This window comes from Podarcis cretensis, assembly GCF_951804945.1.
Source record: "Podarcis cretensis genome assembly, chromosome: 5".
Classification (NCBI taxonomy): domain Eukaryota; kingdom Metazoa; phylum Chordata; class Lepidosauria; order Squamata; family Lacertidae; genus Podarcis; species Podarcis cretensis.
Window position 1 is genome coordinate 39,745,669 of NC_137174.1, and position 26,208 is coordinate 39,771,876.

The 26,208-nt window shown below is 40.6% G+C and overlaps 1 protein-coding gene across 1 annotated transcript in view; it reads right to left on the bottom strand.

The window, feature by feature from the left end:
• The window catches only part of ADGRA1 (adhesion G protein-coupled receptor A1), a 336,089-nt gene that overhangs the window by 214,059 nt on the left and 95,822 nt on the right, over nucleotides 1-26,208 (bottom strand). The window contains exons 4-6 of the mRNA XM_079978410.1: nucleotides 25,776-25,847; nucleotides 14,964-15,035; nucleotides 9,680-9,843 (exon numbers count right to left, since the gene is read on the bottom strand). Coding sequence (XP_079834536.1) covers nucleotides 9,680-9,843; nucleotides 14,964-15,035; nucleotides 25,776-25,847 — 308 coding nt within the window. The remainder of the gene's footprint in view (nucleotides 1-9,679; nucleotides 9,844-14,963; nucleotides 15,036-25,775; nucleotides 25,848-26,208) is intronic.

Here is a 26,208-nt window from a genome sequence, read left to right on the forward strand (position 1 = left end):
AACTGAGAATGGCATTAAAAGCACTTTCCTGGGACATTATTAGAAATATGTATTCAATTTCAGGGTGACAAAAATAAGGCATTTTTATAAATGAATTGGCAAACACTTTAAATCTTACTTTTCTGTACTCTTTTACTGGGCTTTTCTTGCCTCGTTCAAGGACACCCAGGATTCAGAATAAGTACTGCCCCTGCTTCCGCTGCAATCTCGCAATTTTCCTTGGGGCTTTCAATTCATTAATGCATCACCAGCACCATTGAAAAAATGGCATGTACCCTCAGTTACTTTGAAATAATGATAAATGTAAACAAGCATGGTGATGGGCTCTGTTATGTAGAATATGCTATTCTAAACATGGCAGTAACCTACTACCATTTTTGTTTCAGTTCATTTAAACTGCCCATACACACAAATGCTTTTCAAGCGGCGTAAATATGAAAGTAGTGATCACAATGTGGATTCTGAAGCACACATAACGTTATGATGATCTACAAGTTGGTATTATTGTTTGTCCCTGAAGTTCCACATCTCTCCAGTGCAACTTAACCTTAGCCACTGCCTCAAGAAAACATAGTGAATGTTGGTGAGAGGGACAATTTGGCAGCAAATAAAGGAAATCAGAATGTCTGAAGACATTTAAAACAAATGTCACATTTTATGCATTGCATCACACAGGATCTTAAATTACACAGGCCATTAATTACTGTTAAATATTTTTAGCCATGTTTACACAGCCACTTGAATTGTTTTTACATATGAAAGTATTTGTAATTGCTTTTTAATTGCTGTAATAGTTTTTAGAAAGGAAATAATGTAGCTGTTTTTAATACTGATGTTTTTATTACGAAATTGCTTTGAGATGCTATATGAGAAGCGATTCAGAAATAATTCCATTCATAAGTGTAATAAATAAACAAATGTATCATAAAACCTGTATTAACAGTGCTAATATAGAATACTGGTGGTACATATAGGCAACTGGGAGTTGTAGATCCACCCTCTTGCAGGGTTGATTTTGCTTCAGAAAGAGGCAAAACCCTCTCCCTCACTGCAGATGACCAGGAAATCCAGATTTTACAGTGAAACACTACCCCCCAAAAATGGGACGCGGGTGACGCTGTGGATTAAACCACAGAGCCTAGGACTTGCCGATCAGAAGGTCGGCGGTTTGAATCCCTGTGACGGGGTGAGCTCCCATTGCTCGGTCCCTGCTCCTGCCCACCTAGCAGTTTGAAAGCATGTCAAAGTGCAAGTAGATAAATAGGTACCGCTCCAGCAGAAAGGTAAATGGCGTTTCCATGCACTGCTCTGGTTTGCCAGAAGCAGCTTAGTCATGCTGGCCACATGACCCAGAAGCTGTACGCCAGCTCCCTCAGCCAATAAAGCGAGATGAGCACCGCAACCCCAGAGTCGGCCACGACTGGACTTAATGGTCAGAGGTCCCTTTACCTTTTACTACCAAAAAAGCACGGCAGGAATCTAATCATAAATTTACCTCGGGAGGACTATTGTTTTGCTCTTGGATACCAAAATAATAAGGCCTCAAATAAGACAAGGAATTCTAAAGACAAACATCACAGTCTAAACTTTAAACAGCTATTTTACAGCATGGGAAAGACGGTTTGGAGTATAATATAGCGCATCTACTATGAGTAGACTTTTGACAGTGGAGACTGCCAATCTGTGAAGGCAGCACAACTATCAATGGCTTTGATGAATATAATCTAGAAAGCAGGGGTTAGGTGACCCATGGTGTTGCCGGACTACAAGTCCTATCACCTCTGAGCACTGAGCACAAGTTCCATCTCCTGGTCATAAAGATGCAAGTCTTCTGTCTCTTGAAGACCAATGAAGCAGGACAGCATTAAGCAAGTAGTTTCAATAATCACTGCGACCCTGAAATGACTCAGAATCCGAACTGTAGAATGATAGAGTTATAAGGGGCCCAGAGGGTTCCCTAATCCCCTGCAATACAGGAATCTCAACTAAAGCATCCCTGACAGATGACTATCCTATATATAACAAGTTTCTTCCCAAGACTGATGCTTCTGCTTTCAGGTAGAGTTGGCAGCAGTGTTCCTAGCGAAGGATAATTTTTCCCGGTTTGCCACAAAATGCTCTTCAGAATGACACTAAGACGATAACTTGGTGGGACATTCTGGGGGGTAGCTACCATCTGACTACCATAAAAAACACCACACTGCTGAAAAGTTCACCCTCAACACCCTGATATTCACCACCAATCCTCCCCAAATGGCTTTTTAAAAAGTTTATATCCCACACTTTCTCCCAAAGCAGCCCAGGGTGACGAACAGCAAGTGATAAAACAATAACAAACACCTTTAAACCATTTTAAAAACAGTTCCAGTACAGATACAGACTGAGAAAGATCTCAACATAAAAAGGCTTGTTGGAAGAAAAAGGTCTTCGGTGGGTGCCTAATTTTCAATGCAATGGCCAAGGGCTACAAGAAGTAGAAATAAAAAATGGAATATTTTAATGGCTGCACCCATTTCATTTCATTTCCATGTCGGATAAGAGGCAGAGAAATGGGGACATCTCAGCTCAGTGACTTCTGACACAATGTTTAGACGGCAAACAATTTATATTTTTATTTAATGGAACTTGATACAGTACATATTTAGTTTTTGCTCTTCTGCACCGATTTCTCCTCAGGAGAAGTATGACCCCTCAGACTGGGTACTCAAGCCTCACTGTTAAGACCTGAGAATTGCTGCTGACACATAACTCTCAAAGTGATTAAGAATGCAATGAAAGGCAGGAAAATGTGAATATCTGCTCTTCCTTTTCATTTAGAGGCAACTTCAATGGACATTCATAGAATACACTGGAGCTTAAAAAGCTCACTTTTCTTCTTTTTTTTACATAAGTATGCTTTTGAAGAGGGAGGCTGAAACCTTTTTGAGCAATATGTGTGTGTATGCAACAGCCTGAATACCAGCAATAATACAAAAACGTTTCTCCTTTAGAATAACTGTACAATGTTCTAATTTAAATGTTGAATAACATTCTAAATGAATCTTTCAAAAGAATATGAAGTAGTAAGTCAGTCTACTAAAATTTTCTACACAGGTATATTATTATGAGCATTTTTTAAAATAAATAAATAAATAAAACCTATTCCAGATAATATTCTGCATGTCACTCACTGTGTGCTAATTTCACTCATGACTTGACTGTTAAAATTAAGGTAGCTTTCAAAATTGATGGGCTGGAAAGTCATTGAAATACAGACAGTTGCTACGTGATTCCCGTGTTATTGCCTAAATCTAAGTACTATTGTTTATGTGCCTCAGCCGTGAACCATAATAAACAATCTATTCCATATTTGAAATATTGTGGGAGATAATTTGCCAAGGCTTTCCTAATTTAGAATTCAATGGTCACACCAGTTGGTTACAGGTTATTTTTTTCAAAGGTGAAACACATTCATTCTGTGTATAATCTCTCTCTCTCTAGCTCACACACACCACTGTTTTTGCCAGTTTCATCCACAGCTAAGGCCAGAGTTTTATTTAAAAAATCTGCAGGAGGCAATTTTAGCACTTTACACTTTTTCCAGCCTAGCATCATAAGCAATAGCCCAATAGTGTGGCACTTCGGTACCTAGTCCAGGGGTTGTCAACCTGGTCCCTACCACCCACTAGCGTTTCAGGATTCTAGGTGGGCAGTAGGGGGTTCTACGGCACAAGCTGAATCCTCCTTCCATCGAGCACTTATGGGCAGTAAGGAAATTTTACCATCAAGAAAGATGCATTAGTGGGCGGTAGGTATAAAAAGGTTGACTACCCCGACCTAGTTAAACAGAATCCATGCAGGTTCATTCTCAAACAGGTCTACAGCAAACTTTAGTGCTCAACAGAAGCAAATGCAGATTAGGGTTTTCCTTGGATTGCAATATGTTCTGATATATCGCTAAAGAGTGGGACAAGGGGGAAACTGCTCAGACGCATGCCTAGAAAGCACATGTCCAAGTGCAAAACCACTAAGCCCCTTGCTTTCTAGGCACAGCACAAATGGAAGTGTGGAGGAGCCCAAACTCTGAGAAGATATCTCTCTCTCTCTCTCTAAACAAACAAGGCAGAAGCCCTCTTTCCCAGGTGATATCAACTCCAGGACCTACTGTAATTCAAGTGATCAGGACAAAAATCTCCAATTGCCACAGCAATGATTCTGTACTGCTAACAAACAGATTCCCAACCCACACACATTTCAGACATGGGTTTGAACACAAATATGATGGGGAGGAGATAATCTTCCCCATTGATTTAATGCCAATATATTAGGAGAAAAGGGCCTCTGTTCAGTACTTAAAAGTACTGCTCCCATATTGTGGCATTCCCTCTAAAAAGAAGTCAAGCTTGCTTCCTCCTTCTCTTCTTTCTGCCAGCAGTCTGAGACCTTCCTATTTAGAAAGGCCATTGAGAAATAAGTGCAGGCCATGTTACTACAGGACAATCTGAATTTTAATACTGGTTCTAAAAAAAAATTTTTATTGCATTTGTTTTTAACCATTGTTGTTTTTAACCAGTTTGCTTTTGTCATTTTGTATTTTATGATGATGGTTTTTAAAGAAGCCTTGTAGCCCAACTTAGGAGAAAGGCAAGATACAAATACATTAAATAAATTATAATAAATAATAAAACCATGAGGTGAAAAAACTTTCTCCTAGTGTGGTGCTATCACTTCTTGTAAAGTTTTGTGAAAGCCTCAGAATCACTTCTCACTTTGCCAAGGTAGATAACACACATTTCACCTATATCCATGTCTGCTTGATTTCCAGGTAACTTGAAAAAGATACTGCTTTATTTCATATTAGCTTCAGCATTTAATTTCCGTTGAGGGTCACTTAGAGAATAACTGCTGAAATAAAGGGAAACTGTCATCTCTCCTTCCCTCCCTTAGCCATATACTATAATCTCTCTATAATTTTTGGAGATTGCATCAGAGTAAACAATGTTTTCCAGGGTTACCTTATTCCTTTACTGACTCACCCTGGGTGCTTCTTAAGTGAATTTGAAGTGAGAAACACTTTTGAGCCCCAGTTCTTACAGTCTAGTGAAAATCGGGGGATTTGATGGCTTTCTATCTGTTATGAGAGGGCATTTTCTTAGGTCATAGAGCAAAATAATATGATGAAGCTAATTCAAAATACATGGTTTTCACTCTGATATAGAAAGCTACAAGACTCACCAACAGGTTAGACAGCAGTGGCAATGACCAATAAGATAAGCCAGGACATAAGCTTACTAAAGAATAGCAATGATATTAGTTGACTCCATCAAAAAATGTAATTACTGCATGGAATGACTTTCAGTTCACAAAGGAAGAAGAAAAGATTCTATCCTGTAGCTATTAGAGAAATGCAGAATGAGAAGATTGAAGCCAAAGTAGTATGTAAATGGCCTCCCCCCCCATACAATTTTTTATTCCAAGAATGTGGACTCTAAATTTTCACTATAACAAAAACCACGGGGTACAGCACAATGTGTTGATCTGAAAAAAACTACCATAAATATTTGTTTACTGTAGACAAGAAACAAAGCCTGAGAAGGCAATTCATATTATCTAGCCTGAGCCACAGTAGAACGGTCACAAAGAAATTAATATTTGTGCTATGACTTTACCCTTACAATTTATGCTTAATTTTTGACAGACTTCATCTGGGACTCATATGGATACCAATATATATTGCCCCTTGGGGGAAAAACAGCAGCTGCAACTATTGAATTTACCTGGAGAAATGGTACAAAGATAAAGGGTTAACCCTACCTTCCTCAGACCAACCCCACGATACATTTACAGTAAGGTTTTCAAATGCAACAGGAGATCCTAATCTATTTGAACCCTAAAATACGGGTGTTGCCTAAGAATTATCTCATATGGCCTAAAATATCAGGGTGCAGAGGAAGATGCATCCTAAGCTCCCTGACACCTTCCCTACTGCAAGTTAGGATCAGGTCCCTGTTGTTTGTATGTCATTTTACTTAAATGAATGTGATTAAATTGAGGTCCATACTACCCCTGACTTTAGTCACATAATTCCACCCTAAAGTGAAGACTTGTTTTGAAATACTGTGTGGCGGTCTGTTTAGACTTGATACCCTAGCATAGGGCTATAGGAGATTTAATCTAGACCTGGATTCCTATGCCTGCAATTTGCCCAGAAAAGAGTTCTATTGAAATTCACTTAAAGGCAGAGCTATACAACTACTGCCATGTGTAGTCTGGACCTAAATCTTTTGAGGAGTCATGCAAGTCAGAGAAGCCTTCAGAAAGTAACTACTACTGCTAATGCTAATATTCCTCTCCTTCATCATCTCCTCCAGAAAATAAAAATAAAAAACCTATATTGCAAAGGAATAAAAAACATTTATAGACAGTGTAAATCTGACACTGATCTTATGAATTAAAACCTGTCATTTGTGCTGTTCATTGTACATTCATTTCAATAAGTATTTTATACAGTGTGCTTTCAGCTAAACCGCTTTTTCCCTTATGAAGCAAGTGACAAACAAGGAAAGAGTATGAACATTAGGCAAAGGCAACACTGTAAAAAGTCTGCAAAGGAAAAATAATTAAAAACATTTATTGTCTCCACATCTGGTGCACAGAAATATGTTTAACAACATAGACTGAACATTTAACTTAATGCTTCAATGTGCAAGAAAGCATTATGATAAATATATTCCACAGCATCATTCAAATTTCATCTTAATTGCCACTGGAGTTGTACGTTTGTGTGGCTATTCCCTCCCCCCCACAGGTGGAATAAATGAAGACAACGGACACAGAGTTTTAGGTTAATGGGCGAAAAATGGCCACAACTTTATTGATTACAGGAAAGAAGGGTATTGGCTTTAGGCATTTGGCCCTAACCGACTATCCGGTCTGACCGGGAAGGGTTAAACACCAACAGGGGGAGCCACCCGAGATGCATATCCCTGGGCGCTCCCCAAGGGGTTACCGCTCGGGGGCGCGCTTTAGGCCCTAGCCTCCGTAGGTTTCGGACGAGGCGTCGCCCCTCGGAGTCCTTTAACGAACTACCCTTCAAGCATTGGGGGAGGTGATGGCGTTCCTCCCCCCCAACCTCATCTGCATGATAATACCCCGGCCAATGCCTACCGCCAAAACCGAGGGAGTTGTGACGATTTGCTACGAGGTAGGCGAAAAAACCAAGTGGCTCACAAAACCAGCCAATTAGCCAAATGGAAAAACTCCTACCAGGCCCCTTGCGGCGACCAGCCGAAGCCCATAGCAAGGTCAGTGGCAAAACCTAAAGGGCGGGTGGGTGGGAAACTGCGTCGTCTCCAGGGAAGAAAGGGGGTGAGCCAGGGGCTGCCCTGACCTTAAGTGGCCCTAGGAAGGCCCGCCCCTGCCGCCAGCCAATTGGCTGGCGCCACAGGGTATGCTAATTGGGTGAATCCCTGTCTCCTGCGAGGCTGACGCCAGCCTCGCAGAGTGTGGGCGGGGTCGTGATCCCACAACCCCCCCTCCTCCTGAAGGTCGGAAGGGGCATTCTGCTGTCAGTGGGTGTCTGTGGTTCCTCATTATGTGTCCTGGCCTGTCCCATTGGTTTTTTTGGCAAAAGAGATTTTGCCTCCATGGGTGGGTCTTGAATCCTCATCTATGGATAAGCTAGGGGTACTCTCTGCAGACATCCTGCCCAGGAAGCTCTGTTGTGTGGGCCACTTCCCCTCCTCTTTGGGTGTTGTTGGGCACATAAGGGGACCTAAATCTGTGCCCCTTAGGAGATTGGCATAGCAAGGACACTGATGGCTGAGCCACTGGGGCTGATGAAAATGGGAGGTGATGCTGGACTATGCCAAAGGTCCATCTAGTCCAACATTCTGTTCTAACAGTGACAGCCAGATGTTTATGGGAAATCTACAAGCACATTTTTCTCCACTGGTATTCTCCTGCAACTGGCATTCTGAGACTTGCAGTCTCCAGTACTGGAGAAAGATCATAGACATCATGGCAAGCAGCTGTTGATAGTGTTATCCTCCTTTAATTTATCTAATCGCCCTTTAAGATGTTTTCTCTCCTTCCTTCCTGGGCTGACCAACCATTGGATAAGGCAGCTGTTCCACCAACATAGCAGACTATCGCAAATCCCAGCATAATTTGTGTGTAGGACTGATCTGTCTGTTCCTCAACATTTTCTATCTGAGTTTAAGTTTGGTTAATTATAAAGTAAAATGGTGAAGGTGATTAATTTGAAGAAAAGGCAATAGTCTCCTCAGGACCATCTTTGCAGCAGCTCTGTCAGCAACCTGCGAAGGAGCCTGAAGTATTATAGTCAGCGTGACAATGTAATCAATATAAATAATATAAAAGATTGACTAAAAATTAAGTAACCCTTTGGCTTTGTCCTTGGATACCAAGTGTGAAAATTAATGGAACAGCCATAAAGCCAAGAAGAAAGTAAAATTTCTTACTTCAGATTTCTAGAAATTAGAATAGCTGCTGGCTGCTCAGCGAGGCTGAATTAGCAAAGCTTGCTTACAGCACATAGGGAAAATTGCCTGGGATCAGTTATGCTTCAGGCAGACCTTGCCAAAACCTTCTGTTCATGTTTTAATGAAGATAAACAGGTACAAATCCAGACTTCATGTCAAATGAACTTCACTGGGTGGCATCAATTTTATATTTAATTCATAAGAAAAACTTGTTTTTAATAAGTTATTTTGCACAACAAAGTATTGGTTCTGGTAACAAGCTGCAATGCCAAGGTGTTTCAGACTCTGATATTCACATATTTGACTTGTTATACAGATGAACTGCTGTAACCACAGGAAATTGGCTGAGGGGAAAGATCAACAGTCCTCTGACAGAGAAATTTGAAAGAAAAGGATGGTACAAAACTATTCAGAGTATTCTGGACAAAGTATTCTGGAGTACATTTTATAAATGCTTGCATGTAAGCTGCACATACAAATGCTTTGCAAGTCAGATAACCATGTGGCACATAGCGAAATAACATTTCTTCCTATACAAAACCTAGAGAATAGCTTCTAAGTTTTTTCAGGGTCAGTTTTGTTCTCATGATGAGATCTTCAGAAAGCGACATACACACTGTGGTTTTGAGATTGCTCTAATATGAGAGACAGGACTTGACACATGTTATTTTATCTCCTTCCCATCCATTCCGTTTCTATTATTTCAAATATTTGTTTTAAGATCTTTGCCTCTCTTAAAGCTCCCCATTATTAAAATTCATCCTTCCCTACACAGGTACAGCTTATATTGCAAGGCTTGTGAAGGTGAGTGGCAGATAGATTGACATTTATTCCCTGTTGTCACACTACAATCTAATGAAAAAAGATTATTTATTTGAAGATAAAATGCAATGAGAAATACCTTTCCTATGATACACTCAAATGTATAAGAGTTACAAAGGCAGATAAGGGCACTGGTAGTTTTACAGGGAACATTTATTTATATACAAAAGAGATCTGCAATCTAATTTTGTTTTTGTTTTTTTTAAGTTGCACATTGTTTAACCTTAAGCCTCAGTATGGTTTCTGACATATTTGCTTTCTTACAGCTATCATCCAGTTCTGCACACCAATCACTTGGCATTTATCCTTCAGAATACACTTTCTCTGAGAACACTGGTTTCAATTCATGACGCTGAAAGAAGAGTACCACTCACCGCACATCAGCTGATTTTCTTTCAGGTTCTGAAATGATGTTCCTTGTAAACTCCTGGGGAAAGCACAAACTGTTTCTTCTGAGATCCGAACTGAAGCATTTCGAGCCCAGTGTAAAACCCATTTGAGATTACAGTCACAGGTGAGAGAATCAGTGTAGAAATGTCTGAAATGAAACCCAAAACCAATCAATACTATCCCTTTCAACATGATTTTTATACAGTGATTGTCACAGAAAACTAATCATTGAAACACTGACAGCATTTCACAAATCTTAGTTAAGTAGCTCTTAGAAGAAAGCTAGACAGATAATCCGAGTGGTGTCCGGCACTAATGACACATCAGTAGCAAGGACAAGTTGTGCATCCTCTATCTGCACATAATCATCCACATCCATTCATCTCTCCTCCATGAGGCTGAACATGTTGTTGCATGCCACCCCAGTCTCCAAGCAGTGTAAGATTCCTGGGGTTCCAGACACCTCCCCAGGGTTTGGTCTTCTTGGAATGAGGCACAGCAGAGACTATGTTGCATGTATGATCTATGATTTATTCACACATATATACAAAAGAGGTTTAAAGACTCTCTCAGGGCAACCTGAGCCTGCAATGGAGGGGCTCACAGCATTAGCACCCAGAAGGTCTTGCTTTTCCCATAGCCAGTGCTTTTCTTCTAGGAAAAAAGTGCCAGTGCTGTGTACCTTTGAGTGTCCCCAGAAAAAGAGCACTGACCACAGACTTGGATTGAAGCAGAAATTAAGAATGGCTCTCTTTCTCAGGCTTCTGTCTGCAGCCTCCTTCCAGTTCAGCTCCCACACACAGCTCTACTCTGGCTATTGTCCTTCTCACTACCATCCATTTGTCTTCTGGCACAGAGCAGCTTCCTTTCTTATACTAATGACATTTAAACGTAAAGGCAAAGGTAAAGGGGCCCCTGACCATTAGGTCCAGTCGTGGCCGACTCTGGGGTTGCAGCACTCATCTCGCTTTATTGGCCAAGGGAGCCGGCATACAGCTTCCGGGTCATGTGGCCAGCATGACTAAGCTGCTTCTGGCAAACCAGAGCAGCACACAGAAACACCGTTTACCTTCCCACCGGAGCGGTACCTATTTATCTACTTGCACTTTGACGTGCTTTCGGACTGCTAGGTTGGCAGGAGCAGGGACCGAGCTGTGGTTTAACCCACAGTGCCACCCGCGTCCCAATGGCATGTACTTAGAGCCAATTAACTCACCAAGAAACCTGCCTAGCTCCTTCAACAATGGAAGCCCCCAATCTCACAAAACTGTTTCTCTGTAGGCACAGAACATGCATTTCCCCCCAGCTAAGCATGGTTCCAACTTAGGACATTTCTGATAGCTGCAAATAGAGGAAGGGCAATTCACTTGCACGTCCTGGGTTAAATCAAGGTTTACATGTGCTTGAAGCACCCCCTCTAAAAGCAATGGAACTTTTAAGTCATGGCTACTGTAAGTCCCATTTATTGAAATGGTTCTATTTTAATGAAGATTAAGTTTAGAGCCAACTCTTGCATTTCTTTTCATTTATTGCTTACAATCTTCCTGAGCAAAGCCCAAAGTAGCTAACTGCAAACAGAAAGCAATACAGTGGTACCTCTGGTTACATACTTAATTCGTTCTGGAGGTCCGTTCTTAACCTGAAACTGTTCTTAACCTGAAGCACCACTTTAGCTAATGGGGCCTCCCGCTGCTGCTGCGCCACTGCTGCACAATTTCTGTTCTCATCCTGAAGCAAAGTTCTTAACCTGAGGTACTATTTCTGGGTTGGCGGAGTCTGTAACCTGAAGCGTCTGTAACCTGAAGCGTATGTAACCCAAGGTACCACTGTACAGGCAATGCAATCATCCAGACCCTATGATCATCATCTGAAGCTCTTCTTCGTATGCCTCCTCTGTGAGAGGTCTTGAGGGCAGCAACACAAGAACGGGCCTTTTTCTGCAGTGGCTCCCCGCTTGCAGAATACTCTCCCCCAAGGAGGCTCACCTGGCGCCTTCATTACGTATTTTGAGGTGCCTGGCACAAGCATTCCTTTTCTCTAATGTTTTTGGCTAATTAATTGGCTAATCTATGGCCTTTTAAACTAGGGTGAGGGATTGTTTTTGTTGTTATTACGATATGCATTTTTGTGTCATTTTGGATGAAGGGTGGCATAGAAATCTGAAAAATAGCAATAATAATAAAACAACCAAACATAGCATAGATCAAAATATAAAACAAGTTTAACCCACGTGTCAAAGCAATGATAGAATCTGTAGAATCCATTACAGTGCTGCCGCGCAAGACGAACGCCTTGCAAGATGGAAAACCCGCTAGATGAAAGGGTTTTCCGTTTTGGAGGCGCTTCGCAAAACGAATTTCCCTATGGGCTTGCTTCGCAAGACGAAAATGTCTTGCAAGTTCCTGCGGGGTTTTCCCCCTTTTTTCCCCCTTTTCCTAAGCCCTAAGCCGCTTATAAGCCGCTTATCAGCTGATCCGCTAAAAGCCGCTAAACCGCTAATAGCGCTAATCCGCTAAGCTGTCAATGGGCTTGCTTCGCAAGATGAAAAAACCGCTATACGAAGAGCCTCACGGAACGGATTAATTTCGTCTTGCGAGGCACCCTGTATAATTAATTTAATAACAGGGTTCCTCCTCCTGGCCTTGATGTCTCAACTGCAGGTTCCCATACTTCACTTCACTCATATAATGATGGGAACTTCTTGTCGGTGGGATGATCCCATGCCACTGGGGAGTGTTCCAGGATATTCTTCAAAACATGCTTGAACTAATTTGTGCTTACCATTAATGTCCTAAACCATTCAGTATCTTCTCCTGTATAGCTCTATGCCTCTGCAAGCCTATGTAAACAGCGCTGCTATTTGCCCACGAGTCTGATTATGCCACCACGACACTACGTAAACAATGCGGCTCTTTAATCAGATGTTTTGTTTGTCTTCTTGGACAGCAGGATAATGATATGGGTGTTTTAGTTGAGCTTTGTGCTCTGCATGGATGCACCATTCCACCTTTCCCTTTATTAATGGGATATGTATACATGCCAAGGAGGAGTTTGCCTCCCAGGTCCAGTAGCTTGATGAATTTAAATGACATCCTCCTTCCACTTATGGATGTTTGGGAACAATGAAAGCTCTCGTCTTAGTGTCCAATTCAACATATGCTCTTACGCTTACAGTGCTATATGAGGTATTTGAGACGTGAGTTATTTAAGAGTACAGAATTAAAATAATAATAATAATAACTCTCACTATGTGAAAGCACATAGCCAGGTTATCTACTGTATGTGACTTAGGATTTAAACATTTTAACTGGAGAAGTGGGGAATCCAGTTTTTCAGAATTATTGAGGTAGAATTAATTTTGGCTCTCAACCTGGGAATTTTAATTTGGCATTTCAGGTGACAGAGAGAGAGAAAATACATTGAGTGTAGTCACTGTGCATCTGCTGCTCAGGAAATCACCCAGGTAAGAGTTGGCAGGCTACCACATGTGAGAGGTGTGGCTGCAATCCAATGGATGTGATTGGAGCGAACCTCCATGGAATGCCCTTTCTGGAATGGTGATATTTATTTTCCCAGGCTTGTATATATACCATGGGGAAGGGCCATAGCTCAGTAGAGAATCTTTGTAGGCAGAGCATCTGCTTTGCATGCAGAAGGTCCCAAGTTCAATCCCTGGCATCTCCAGGTAGGGTTGGCAGACTCCTTGTCAGAAACCCTTGAGAGCTGCTGCCAGTCAGTGTAGATCAGGCATCCCCAAACTCGGCCCTCCAGCTGTTTTGGGCCTACAACTCCCATCATCCCTAGCTAACAGGACCAGTGGTCGGGGATGATGGGAATTGTAGTCCCAAAACATCTGGATGGCTGAGTTTGGGGGTGCCTGGTGTAGATAATACTGAGCTAGACTAACATTTGGTTGGACTTGGTGTAAGGCTCTGTTAGGTTTTATTCTCTCTCTCCTGTTTAGTTTTAAGCTGTTAGGTTAGTTCATTTGTATTGTTTTCAGTAATATTAAATGGATTGATTTTTCTCTAATGACGTATCTCCTTTTTTGACATCATGATTATCTGCAAAAAGTGCCTGGTACGGTTTTTTTTTAGTTCTGCTGTTGCCCATTTGACATGCTCAGAACCACTCTGGGCACAATTTTGTGGAAAAGTGGCATACAAACAAAGAGGCCCAGCCTATGATGTTTTGATGCCTGAGGCAAATTGCAAGATGGCATCCTCCCCACCCCACAATTCCATCTCCCAAAACCAACCAGATGGAGGCTGAACCTTGCTTCAACAGTAGTGATGGAACAAAGCATCCTCCACTGAGGGCAGCATGCTAGCTAAGCAGGGATCATGGTAGGCACAACACCTTGTACAACACCTTTACTACCTTATAGCCACTCTATCAGCTGCCTGAGGCATCTGCCTTACTCTGCCTAGCGAAAGCCATAGATGGATATCTGCATTATGCCTTCCAAAGCATTTGACTTTGATGGGCCTGCACTATAGACTTTCAGTTCCATAATTCCAGCAGACGATGTCAAATTCTATTTCTAATTTAGCGAAATCAATAACAGTATATAGGCTCTGTACTATTTAACTGCCACATGGAAGTCTTTAAGCAGAGGTTGAGTGGCCATCTGTCATGTATGATCTAGTTGAGATTCTTCCATTGAAGGGGGTTGGACTAGATGATGCTTGGAATCCCTTCTAACTCTACAATTCTATGAGTCTATGCAAGTAATTATAGAAGCACTATTTACCCTCTACACTCGTTAATTTTTCATCATTATTTTTATTGTTTAATAAAATCCCCCCATCTGCTAGAAAAGAGGAATGTTTAAATGTTTTAACTCTAATAAGTAGGTTTAATCTAAGTAGGGTTATAATGAACATATAAGATGTTTTATGTAAACACTGTAAGGAATTAATTTGCTTGTTCTCTGCTTCCATCCACCCCTTCATAAAATGTTAAGGGAAATCAACCATAAAGCTTCAGCATTTTTTAAAAAAACAACTTCAAATTAAAAATCACGATGAAACAATTATTACAACCCTACTATTCTGGCTCCAACACAACTGTTTAATATTCCAGTGATCTGAAAATATTCCGCGTGACAGAAAAGGATTAGAATGTGTTTTACGAAAGGCACATAAGGAATTTATATTAATTTCACTGAACATACAATGCTGAAAATCTATATAATGATGAAGCTAATCACAGTAATATGTGTAAATGGTGCCAAAATGGGCCTTTACCTAATCAAGGCATACTTACAAGGCTTTCAGAGCTAAAAGCTCAGAGAAGAGTCCATTCATGAGACTTGAAAAAATGTTCCCTGATAAATTCCTAAAAGGGAAAAAAGATTTTTTTAAAAAAGACATATCAAATCACACCACTTTTTTTGTTCTCACAAAAAAGCAGCCAAGGAATATCCAATTAGGCCAAACATATCCTTTGCAGAAGTAGGATCTGATTTTACAATACTTCACATTTACTACCATCTCTAGACTTTCTAACCTTGGGACCACCCTGGCTCTTTAAAAAAATGGTGCCTGGATGCAGTGATGGTTCAACAAACTACGAATGAATCCTGGTATGATGGAGACTCTGTGTGTAAAAGGTTCCCAGGTCCTGGAGTTTGGGGAGTTCACTGGTTCTGGATGGGTTGCACTCCTTCTGAAAGAGCAGGTGAGTAGTTTGGAGGTGCTCCTCGATCCATCTTTGTCACCGGAGGCACAGGTGACACCTGTGGCAATGCTTGTTATCAACTCAGGTTGGTGCACCAACTGTGCCCTTTCCTGGACAGGGATAGCTTAGCCACTGTGATTCATGCACTGGCTACCTCATGACAGGACTACTGCACTCTCTGTTGGACTTGCCTTGCCATTGATCTCAATGCAGAATGCTACATCCAGATTGAGCAGAGTACCTGGAGACAAACATATTATACCAGAGCTAAGAAATCTGCTGATCAGTTGCCATGATCAAGGGCCTGTTAACACTGACAACCCTAAAGGACCTCCCTGAAAGACTTTCTGCCCCTATATATATTTGGGGAGACTCTACTTCATGGCACCACACCCTACAAAATATAGGGTGGTGACCCAAAGACAGACACTTTGTGCTGTTGGCTCTATTCTGTGGAAGGCCATACAAGAAGGAGCAACCACCCATTGGTTCAGACATCTTGTGAAGACATCAGGCTTTACCTGACCCAAAAGATTGGATTCTGATATCAATGTATGAATTCCCTGAATCACTGTATTACTTTCCTTCATATGTTTCTTATATTATTTTACTGGTTTTAGGCTGTATTTTTTTGTTTTAGTTTTAATGGATATTGGTTTTATATTGTGCATAACGTAGACCACTAAGCAATTTAGAAATGTTTTTAAATAAATAAATAGGGTGTGTTTCAGCAAACATGTTTTGTTTGTAACATGATTGGGTTCTTCCTCCTCCCTGCAAAAAAAATAAAATCAAAAAACATCCCTACTCATTATTTGTTCTGTGCTTGTCTCTGGCAGTGAAGAGAGTGATTAGCTGTTCCAGTAACATTTACACAGTAACCAGAGACGTTGTTACATGATATTGTACAGCTAATCATTGGTGATTATTCAGAGTCAGGATGAAATAGAAATCAGAGGTACTTGAATCAAATAAATGAATAAAATTTAAAGAAGCTTAATTTGCAGCAGAAGGAATATTTATATTTTCAAAAATCCAAGCAGAGATTTCAGTCGATCCATCAAAATGGGTCTAGATATATTATTAAAGGAAAACACCAGTCTTCTACATCACCTGATATTTATAGCAGAGTATTCCTAAGAGATGTATGAATTACTGAGAGCCCCATTACGCTTTCAAAATTACTCTGAGTAACTCATCCTTAGAACAAGCAACATGGCCACTGAGGAGGAAGATGTAAAGAAAATGTGCTGCCTTTAAAATGTGCAATTTACAATCATGTTTCAAATATGAACAGCTCACCACACATAAATATGGCCAAGGGATAAATAAGCAAGTCATGAAAAGACAGGCCAGTATATTAGTCAGGCATATTTTTAGCTATCAGCTACCATCATCCACATCTGCCATAAAATATGAACCATTTCAGTAAACTTCCTCAGTTAAAAAAATTAATATATAATGTAAGTATTAAACTCAAACCAGAAGAGGGCAGAGGGGGAGGAAGGGAGAAATCAATCACAAATAATGGTGTGTCATAAATTTGTAAGTCAGATTCTAATAGTGGAAAAAATATGAGACATGAACATCTCCTCTCACAAGGGAAGTCTCCTACAGATAAAATGAAAAGCAGATAGGGTGGTGGAACTCATGGTAAGGGGATTGTTCCAGCAGAAGCAGCATTTCTGCTTGCTGGACAAAACAACCTCTCCTCTCCTGCCCCTGTGTACTGTGCTGGAGATTCTCCTTTCCTTCCAAGCAGATTTCAGGAAGACACAGCAGAGGGAGGAGGGTCCTATTGCCATAGCGGGAGTCATTGGGCTGGATTCTGCTAGCACAACATCTTGCATCAATTTGTCCCATAGCATATAACTATATCAAGCGTATGAACAGCATTTATCAGAGAAGATTACCGGTAAGTGCTGAGCCCCAGCCACCAAAGACGTGAGGTAAAAACTAAGTTTGTTGTTATTTAGTCATTTAGTCGCGTCCAACTCTTCGTGACCCCATGGACCAGAGCACGCCAGGCACTCCTGTCTTCCACTGCCTCCCGCAGTTTGGTCAAACTCATGCTGGTAGCTTCGAGAACACTTTCCAACCATCTCGTCATCTGTTGTCCCCTTCTCCTTGTGCCCTCAATCTTTCCCAACATCAGGGTCTTTTCCAGGGAGTCTTCTCTTCTCATGAGGTGGCCAAAGTACTGGAGCCTCAGCTCCAAGATCTGTCCTTCCAGTGAGCACTCAAGGCTGATTTCCTTAAGATCGGAAACTGAAAAGACTCAACTTAAGAACTACCGCCCCATCTCCCTCCTAAACGTGGATTACAAAATATTTGCAGACATATTAGCAAGTAGATTTTAAAAAGTCTTGAATCAGGTAATTCACAAAGACCAGGCAGGCTTTCTCCCAGGAAGACATTTGTTTGCTAACACAAGGAACATAATTGACATTTTGGAACTTTTGCAAACAAATATCAACACAAAAGCAGTTTTAATTTTTATAGATGCGGAGAAAGCCTTTGATAATATTTCTTGGAAATTTATGAAGGGAAATTTGGAAGGGATGGGGGTGGGACGGAGTTTTGGGAACGGGATTGACGCAATTTATTCAGAACAAAAGGCTAAACTGATAGTTAACAATGTGATTACTGAAGAGTTCAAAATTGAAAAAGGAACACGACAAGGCTGCCCGATTTCCCCACTGTTATTTATCTCTGTTCTGGAGGTGCTCTTGAACATGATCAGAGGGGACCGGCTGGTGGAAGGTATTCAGGTCGGAGCGAAACAATATAAACTTAAAGCGTTTGCAGATGATCTAGTTTTGACCCTTCAGGAGCCAGAATCTAGCATGAAAAAAGTATTACAATTAATTCAAGAGTTTGGTCGGGTAGCGGGATTTAAGTTAAATAAGCAGAAAACTAAGGTATTGGGGAAAAACTTGACAGTTACAGAGTCAGAACGGTTTCAGAAAGAGACAGAGTTGAACGTGGTTAAAAAAGTAAAATACCTAGGGGTAAATATAACAGCAAAAAATCTGAGTCTATTTAAAGATAATTATGAGAAATGCTGGGCAGAAATTAAGAGAGACTTAGAAAGTTGGACAAGATTGAAACTTTCCTTGTTAGGCCGAATTGCTGCTGTAAAGATGAATGTATTGCCGAAAATGCTTTTTTTATTTCAAACATTACAGATTGTGGACAAAACAGAGTGTTTCCGGAAGTGGCAGAGAGATATTTCTAAATTTGTCTGGCAGGGCAAAAAGCCCAGAATTAAGTTTAAGATATTAACTGATGCGAAAGAAAGAGGGGGCTTCGCCCTGCCAGACTTAAGGCTGTACTATGAATCAGCAGCTTTTTGCTGGTTGAAAGATTGGCTGCTTCTCGAAGACACTGATGTACTAGATCTGGAAGGTTTTGACAATGCGTTTGGTTGGCATGCATATTTATGGTATGACAAGGTTAAGATCAATAAGAATTTCAAGAACCATATTGTCAGAAAAGCAGTGTTTAATGTCTGGACAAAATACAAAGACTTATTGGAAAACAAAACTCCAAGGTGGCTTTCACCATTGGAAGCTAAGGCCCGGAAAAGACTCAATATGGAGGCCAAATGGCCGAAGTATTGGGAAATATTAGAAAAAGATGGAGATAATTGGAAATTGCAGAGTCAGGAGAAAATGAAAGACAAAGTGCGAGATTGGTTACATTATGCTCAGATTAAAGAAGTTTTTAAACTTGATAAAAAGTTAGGATTCCAGGTGGAAAAATCGAAGTTAGAAACGGAACTGTTAGAGCCTAAGACTAAGGTACTCTCAAGAATGTATAACTTGCTGTTAAAATGGAACACACAAGATGAAATGGTTAAATCGGCTATGATAAAGTGGGAACAGGACATTGGGTATAATATTATGTTTGAGGACTGGGAAAAGTTATGGACCATTGGGCTGAATTTCACTGCATGTAATGCTTTGAAAGAAAATGTAATGAAAATGATATATAGATGGTACATGACCCCAGTCAAACTTGCAAAAATATACCACTTGTCTGATAATAAGTGTTGGAAATGCAGGGAAAGTGAAGGAACGTTCTTTCACCTCTGGTGGACTTGCCCTAGGGTTAAGGCCTTCTGGGAAATGATATGCAATGAGCTGAAAAAGGTATTTAAGTATACCTTCCCTAAGAAACCAGAGGCCTTCCTTTTGGGCATTGTTGACCAGAGGGTGCTAAGGAATGACCGAACATTTTTTATGTATGCAACAACAGCAGCAAGGATACTCGTTGCTAAGCATTGGAAAACCCAAGATCTACCCACACTGGAAGAATGGCAGATGCAACTGATAGACTATATGGAACTGGCTGAGATGACTGGCAGAATTCGAGACCTGGGAGAGGAGACGGTGGAAGAAGATTGGAAGAAATTTAAGGACTATTTGCAAAAATATTGTAAACTGTATGAATGTTAAGGAGGATGCTTGATCACAAACAACTTGGCACCATTGAATTAGATAAACTGAACTATGAAGATAAGCTAAATTTAGGAAAAAATCAACTTTTAGATAATGATTAGGCTAAACTAAAAAGTTTTAAAAAGTCAAATGAATATATCGAAAATTTAAGATATAACATTGGAAAATTAGATAAGGTGGGGACAAGGTGATAAATTGCTGAATTAATTTTTATATTTTGGAACGTAGGAGAGGGAGATGTGAGGAAGTCCAAAAAGGATAAGAAAATATGTTATGAAATGTGATATTTTTTGTATGTTTTGTTTATTATGTTATAATTTAAAAAAAAAACTATTAATAAATATTATATAATAAATAAAAAAAGAATTGATAGGTTTGATCTTCTTGTAGTCCATGGGACTCTCAAGAGTCTCCTTCAGCACCATAATTCAAAAGCATCCATTCTTCAGCGATCAGCCTTCTTTATGGTCCAGCTCTCATTTCCATACATCACTACTGGGAAAACTATAGCTTTAACTATACGGACCTTTGTTGGCAAGGTTATGTATCTGCTTTTTACGATGCTGTCTAGGTTTGTCATTGCTTTTCTCCCAAGAAGCAGGAGTCTTTTAATTTCGTGACTGCTGTCACCATCTGCAATGATCATGGAGCCCAAGAAAGTAAAAATCTCTCACTGCCTCCATTTCTTCCCCTTCTATTTGCCATGAGGTGATGGGCCCAGTGGCCATGATCTTCGTTTTTTTTATGTTGAGCTTCAGACCATATTTTGCGCCCTCCTCTTTCATCCTCATTAAAAGGTTCTTTAATTCCTCCTCACTTTCTGCCATCAAGGTTGTGTGACCTGCATATCTGAGGTTGTTGATATTTCTTCCGGCAATCTTAATTCTGGCTTGGGATTCATCCAGCCCAGCCTTTCGCATGATGAATTCTGCATATAAGTTGAATAAGCAGGGAAACAATATACAGCCTTGTTGTACTCCTTTCCCAATTTTGAACCAATCAGTTGTTCCATATCCAGTTCTAACTGTAGCTTCTTGTCCCACATAGAGATTTCTCAGGAGACAGATGAGGTGAACAGGCACTCCCATTTCTTTAAGAACTTGCCATAGTTTGCTGTGGTTGACACAGTCAAAGGCTTTTGCATAGTCAATGAAGCAGAAGTAGATGTCTTTCTGGAACTCTCTAGCTTTCTCCATAATCCAGTGCATGTTTGCAATTTGGTCTCTGGTTCCTCTGCCCCTTCGAAATCCAGCTTGCACTTCTGGGAGTTCTCAGTCCACATACTGCTTAAGCCTGCCTTGTAGAATTTTAAGCATAACCTTGATAGTGTGTGAAATGAGTGCAATTGTGTGGTAGCTGGAGCATTCTTTGGCACTGCCCTTCTTGGGAAAACTAAGTTAGTCTCCGACTATATGCAAAGTACTTTCCTTATTGCAAATGAATAATGATGATGGACCATTCATGACATGTATCTCTCTCTCTCTCTCTCTCTATATATATATATAGACATGTCATGAATGGTCCATCATATATATATCATATATATATATCATATATATATATCATATATATATATATATATATATATATATATATATATATGATATACCGTATATGATAGATAGATATATATATGCACAATCTAGCCTCCTTCTTGTGTTAATAAAATGAAAGGGATTCACCTACTGGAAAGGATAGCAGGGTTGAGACTGCATGGCTCCCAGAGTCCACCGTCAACATTCATAGATGGAGTGCGGATTCCTGAGTTGACAGAAATCTATGCAGGTAGACCTGTAGACATACAGACTTTTGCTACATCAGGGACAGGGTTGGTGATGTGGTCCCACTGTTCTTTTCAACAGCTGAACCCCCATCACATTATGAGTGGGTTGCGCATTAATCTCATCAAATTCTGGGGCCTCCACTACCATCTACATGGCATCCTGCTATATCTCTCTCTGTCCAAGACCTCTTCCTTCCAGTGATGCACACCTGGATAAAATGAGTTATGTTCATTGGAAACAGCTTTTTGTCCAAGCCAAATTCCCAGACCCCCTGGAGCAGCAACACACTGGCTGAGGGAGGCCTATCCACCCTCCTCATCCAGGGCCTTGGCACAGGACCAAGGGTTTTCCAAAGGGTTCCTGCCAGTGCTGTTTTTCTGGGGAAAGAGATGCCAGAAGTCACCATGAACACCTCCCTCATTTCTCTTAGAATGGCAATGGCGCCCACCTGAGATGTATCGGAACTGCGTTCTGGCTTTAAAAAAAGCCCTGGTTTCTGCCAATGAGAAACTTCCTATGGGCCCCCAGGAGTTTGTCAATGGCCAACCTTTCTCATGGTGGGAATTATGCTAAGATTATTATTAATACCTTCATGCATCCAATGACGTGGACTCTAGTATATGAAGGCATGTGACGTGGACTCTAGTATATGAAGGCATGTGCAACAATCAATGTGTTGATCTGCACCAAGACTCTGGTGTTTTTACATCAAGAGACTAGCGCACCTACCCCACTAGAAATTATTTCCCCTTCCTTTGGCCTTTGGAGCTGGGAAAAGGGGAGGCAGTAGAGAGAAGTATTCAACTGGAATGCTTTTAAATCTTTGCAGGCTGAACCAGGAAATTCTCTACTGTTTTCAATAACAAAACAAACACAATTATCACAGGATGGTGTTTATATATGCTAAAATTATTATTGCATGTCGAGGACCCCCAAGACACCCCTGAATAAAAACACGGTTCACACATCATTTTTGTTTTTGTTTTTGACATGATTTTGGCCACAACTTTATTGAATTACAGTATGTGAGTGGTTGCTTAGGCATTTGTTAGCGACTGTCTGTTCCCACTTGGAGGTAGGAACAGAACTGACATCCGCATCCCTGTGGAAGTCAATTTTGGGGAGAGAATAAAGCTGGGCACTAGGCTCTCACCTCTCCCGAAATGCTCCCGGGGCTCTTGCGTGGCCCTAGCCCTTTGCCAGGGATTCGGACAAAACAGCAGCATTGGAGGGGCAGGCACAGCCAACCACATCCCCTCCACCAACCAAAAATTAACCAATGCCTAACCGCAACCTTACAAGTTGTGACGATTTGCTACGCAGTAGGCAAAACCCAAATGGCACCAGCCAATCAGCCAAATGGTAAAATTCCTACCAGGCCCCTGCCCCAAAGCAGATGACCCCATGACAGGCATAGCAAGTTCAGCACGAACAAACCCTAAATAAAGGGAGGGTAGGCGGGTAATCCAATGTGCGCAGTAAAAAGAGAAAGCTCAACGTTGCGCAAAGGGAACACATATAGCAACCCCATCAATCAAATAAAATTGCAACAATAAATTTTCCCCAGCAACAACTGAAGGTGTCCAATCAAATTCGTGGCCATCCAAACTAACCCGCCAAGCAACAGGGGGTGTCATGGTTGCTCCCACCGCATCACGTGCTCTCCATGAAGGAGAACCCACTTTCTCATTGTTCCTGTACAAAAAATGTTGTTTTCTCCTACTACCTTCACTCTAATATGCTTCCCAATCTAATCTCTAAAGCTCAATTGTTCCTCTCTGCCTACGACACCACTCCCTTACCCGCACCCCATGGTTTTTCACTCTGGCCCCGGCCTATCCCATACTTCCTGCTTCTTCCCTATTGGTTCTCATTAGCAAGTGACCTCATTTCCTCCTTTTGCACCTTATCAACCACTTGGCATAAACCTCTTACCTTTAGCCACAAATTCTTATCACTATGTTAAGATTTCCTTTCAATCATATATGGCAATACCATATTTGCAAATTAAGGAAATAGGTATCTTAATTTGTGCTTTAAGGACTTTTATTTATTTGTTTATTTATTTATTTGTAAATGTAAAAAAAAGAAGAAAAAAAGAATTTTACACTAATAAAAAAGAAACAGAAGAAAAGAAGTACCGAGACTGCATGTGTACATAGCAAACAATTAATCAACTTAAATGAGTGCCAAACAACACACTGACTACTTCATTAAAATTGATCAGTCTGCGATAGTGCCTCTGAAGGTAACCCAGTGAGAAGATTATTAGTTTTTCTGAATGGCTCATTTGTCTCCAAATTATCAATTAATCTGGCAATCCCTTTATAATTCTGCTACCATTTTGATCTTTCAAATGCTTTTCAGGACAATAAAGGCTAGAAATTAAAATACTATCAGCAGATGAATATTAACAACTGTATAGTACAGTTATGAGATTGTTCAAGGTATGTGAGATACACCACCAAGTATTAGACGAATGCAGAAAAAAGACTGAAAGTAATTCTGTTGAAGGAACACATGTTATGCCCCTGAAGATTCTGCTTAAATCTATTTGGATAGATTCAGAACTGTGCATGAGGCAAAACTGTTGTGTGTGGATCAATTTGGTGATAAATGTAATATGGTGGAATATAGACCTTCCTGACATATCCTGGAGTTAATATAATCAAATCACAGATGGTATTAACCTGATTGCACATAATCTTGGTTTTTGCTTTATGCAAGCTATACACAAACACCTAAACTTCTATTCCTGTTTTTAAATATTCTGTTACCTTTTATACAAAACACATTGCGCCTGCATTTCCTATGTAATAGTTAGGAGATAGTCATACATACACACCAGAAGGCAAGCTTTTACATACTTGTTCAAATCAAAAAGAGTATGTCCTCCCCACCACACCTTATGTTGCTTACATACCACTAAGAGCTTTGCAAGTTCTAGTTTTACTTTTTGCTTAACAGTTTTCAACATCTCCTTCAAACTTAGCATACTCAAACCGTACAAACATTAAATTTTTTCGAATGGTTTTTGCTGCCTTTGGGTTTTGTAGGTGGCAGCTGCTCTCGCTGGCCCTAGCGTCATTTGCCCCACTGTCATTTAATCTGATTGGCTGCCGCAACACATATGATTTAGTGTCATCATTCAGACATAACATCATGGCAAAACCTTGGTCAAGGAGTCATCCCAGACAATCGCTTTAATTTAGTGTTGTGCCGAAATGTTCCAGCTGGAACTCTTTCATCATATTCATTGGAGGCTGGGTGTGTGTTTGTCTGTGTGAATAAGAGAGGGGGAAACAAATCTGAAGGGAAAAGTTCAGTCTTTGATGGGCTAGAGCAGGCATGGCCAAACTCGGCTCTCCAGATGTTTTGGGACTACAATTCCCATCATCCCTGACCACTGGTCTTGTTAGCTAGGGATGATGGGAGTTGTAGTCCCAAAACATCTGGAGGGCCGAGTTTGGCCATGCTTGGGCTAGACATAACCTTCATGGCAGGGGACTTAACATTAACATCTGGACGCACTGAAGGCGTCCCCCCTTTAACTGCAAAGACATATGCACACACACACACACACACACACACACATACCCCACTTGTCATGGGGCTCGGAACTCTGCTACCACACAACACAGCAGGGAGAAATGAGGTTCAAGAGAATGATGCCAAAGAAGATGAATTAGTAAAAAGAAAAAATGGTACTAAGAAAAAGCACCAGAGGCTTCCACCAATAGGAAGGAAAGAAGCAAATTTCTTAAAGCAAACTTCTGCACCATCATCTCCCTACCAGTGCTATTTTTCTAGAAAAAGAGGTGCCAGAACTCAACATGAACGCATCCCTCGGTCTCTTATAATGGCAATTGGGCCCACCTCAGAGCTGCTGGAACTGAGCTCTGGCAAGTTTCGACCGAAAAATAGCCCTGCATAACCCCATTCCAAGGGAGGTGGTAGTTCTCGCAGCATTCCAGGATTTTTCAGAAGGGGGGAACTGAGACCCAAGAGTGCCTGCTCCCAAGAATGTAACTCTGGATAAATTAATTTAAGCTCTTAGGAAAGTTACAATTCCTTTAAGGCATAATGATGAGTCGGTTTTCCTAATTGCAATAGCTGGTGTTTTTGATAGTTTTGAAAAGTACAATACTCACAATTTATGAAGGTTTTTAAGGCCAACAAAGATTTCAGGTGTTAAACAGCCAATTCTGTTATTAGAAAGATCCCTAAATAAAAAAAGGGGAGGAGATAGCATTAACGAAGGAAAGTGCAAAATCATGAATAGTCTCATTAGCATTTTATCCTCATACAACCTTCAGACAGACAGCTAATACAATTTTAAAAAGGATAACTGTTTTCTAAAATATAAGATTTATCCAAAATATATAGAAAACACAGAACTAATACTTCCCAGACAAGTATTTCAATAAAATATGTTACTGTATTTAATCTGACTTCTTCATAAATTAGTCATATGTATAGAGATCTCAAAAACGGATGAAAAAGAAACTCCAGCCCCCCGAAATGCCATTTTTAAAGTGATGTTAAAGAGATAATAATCCACACAAAAGGAATGGGTACTACCTG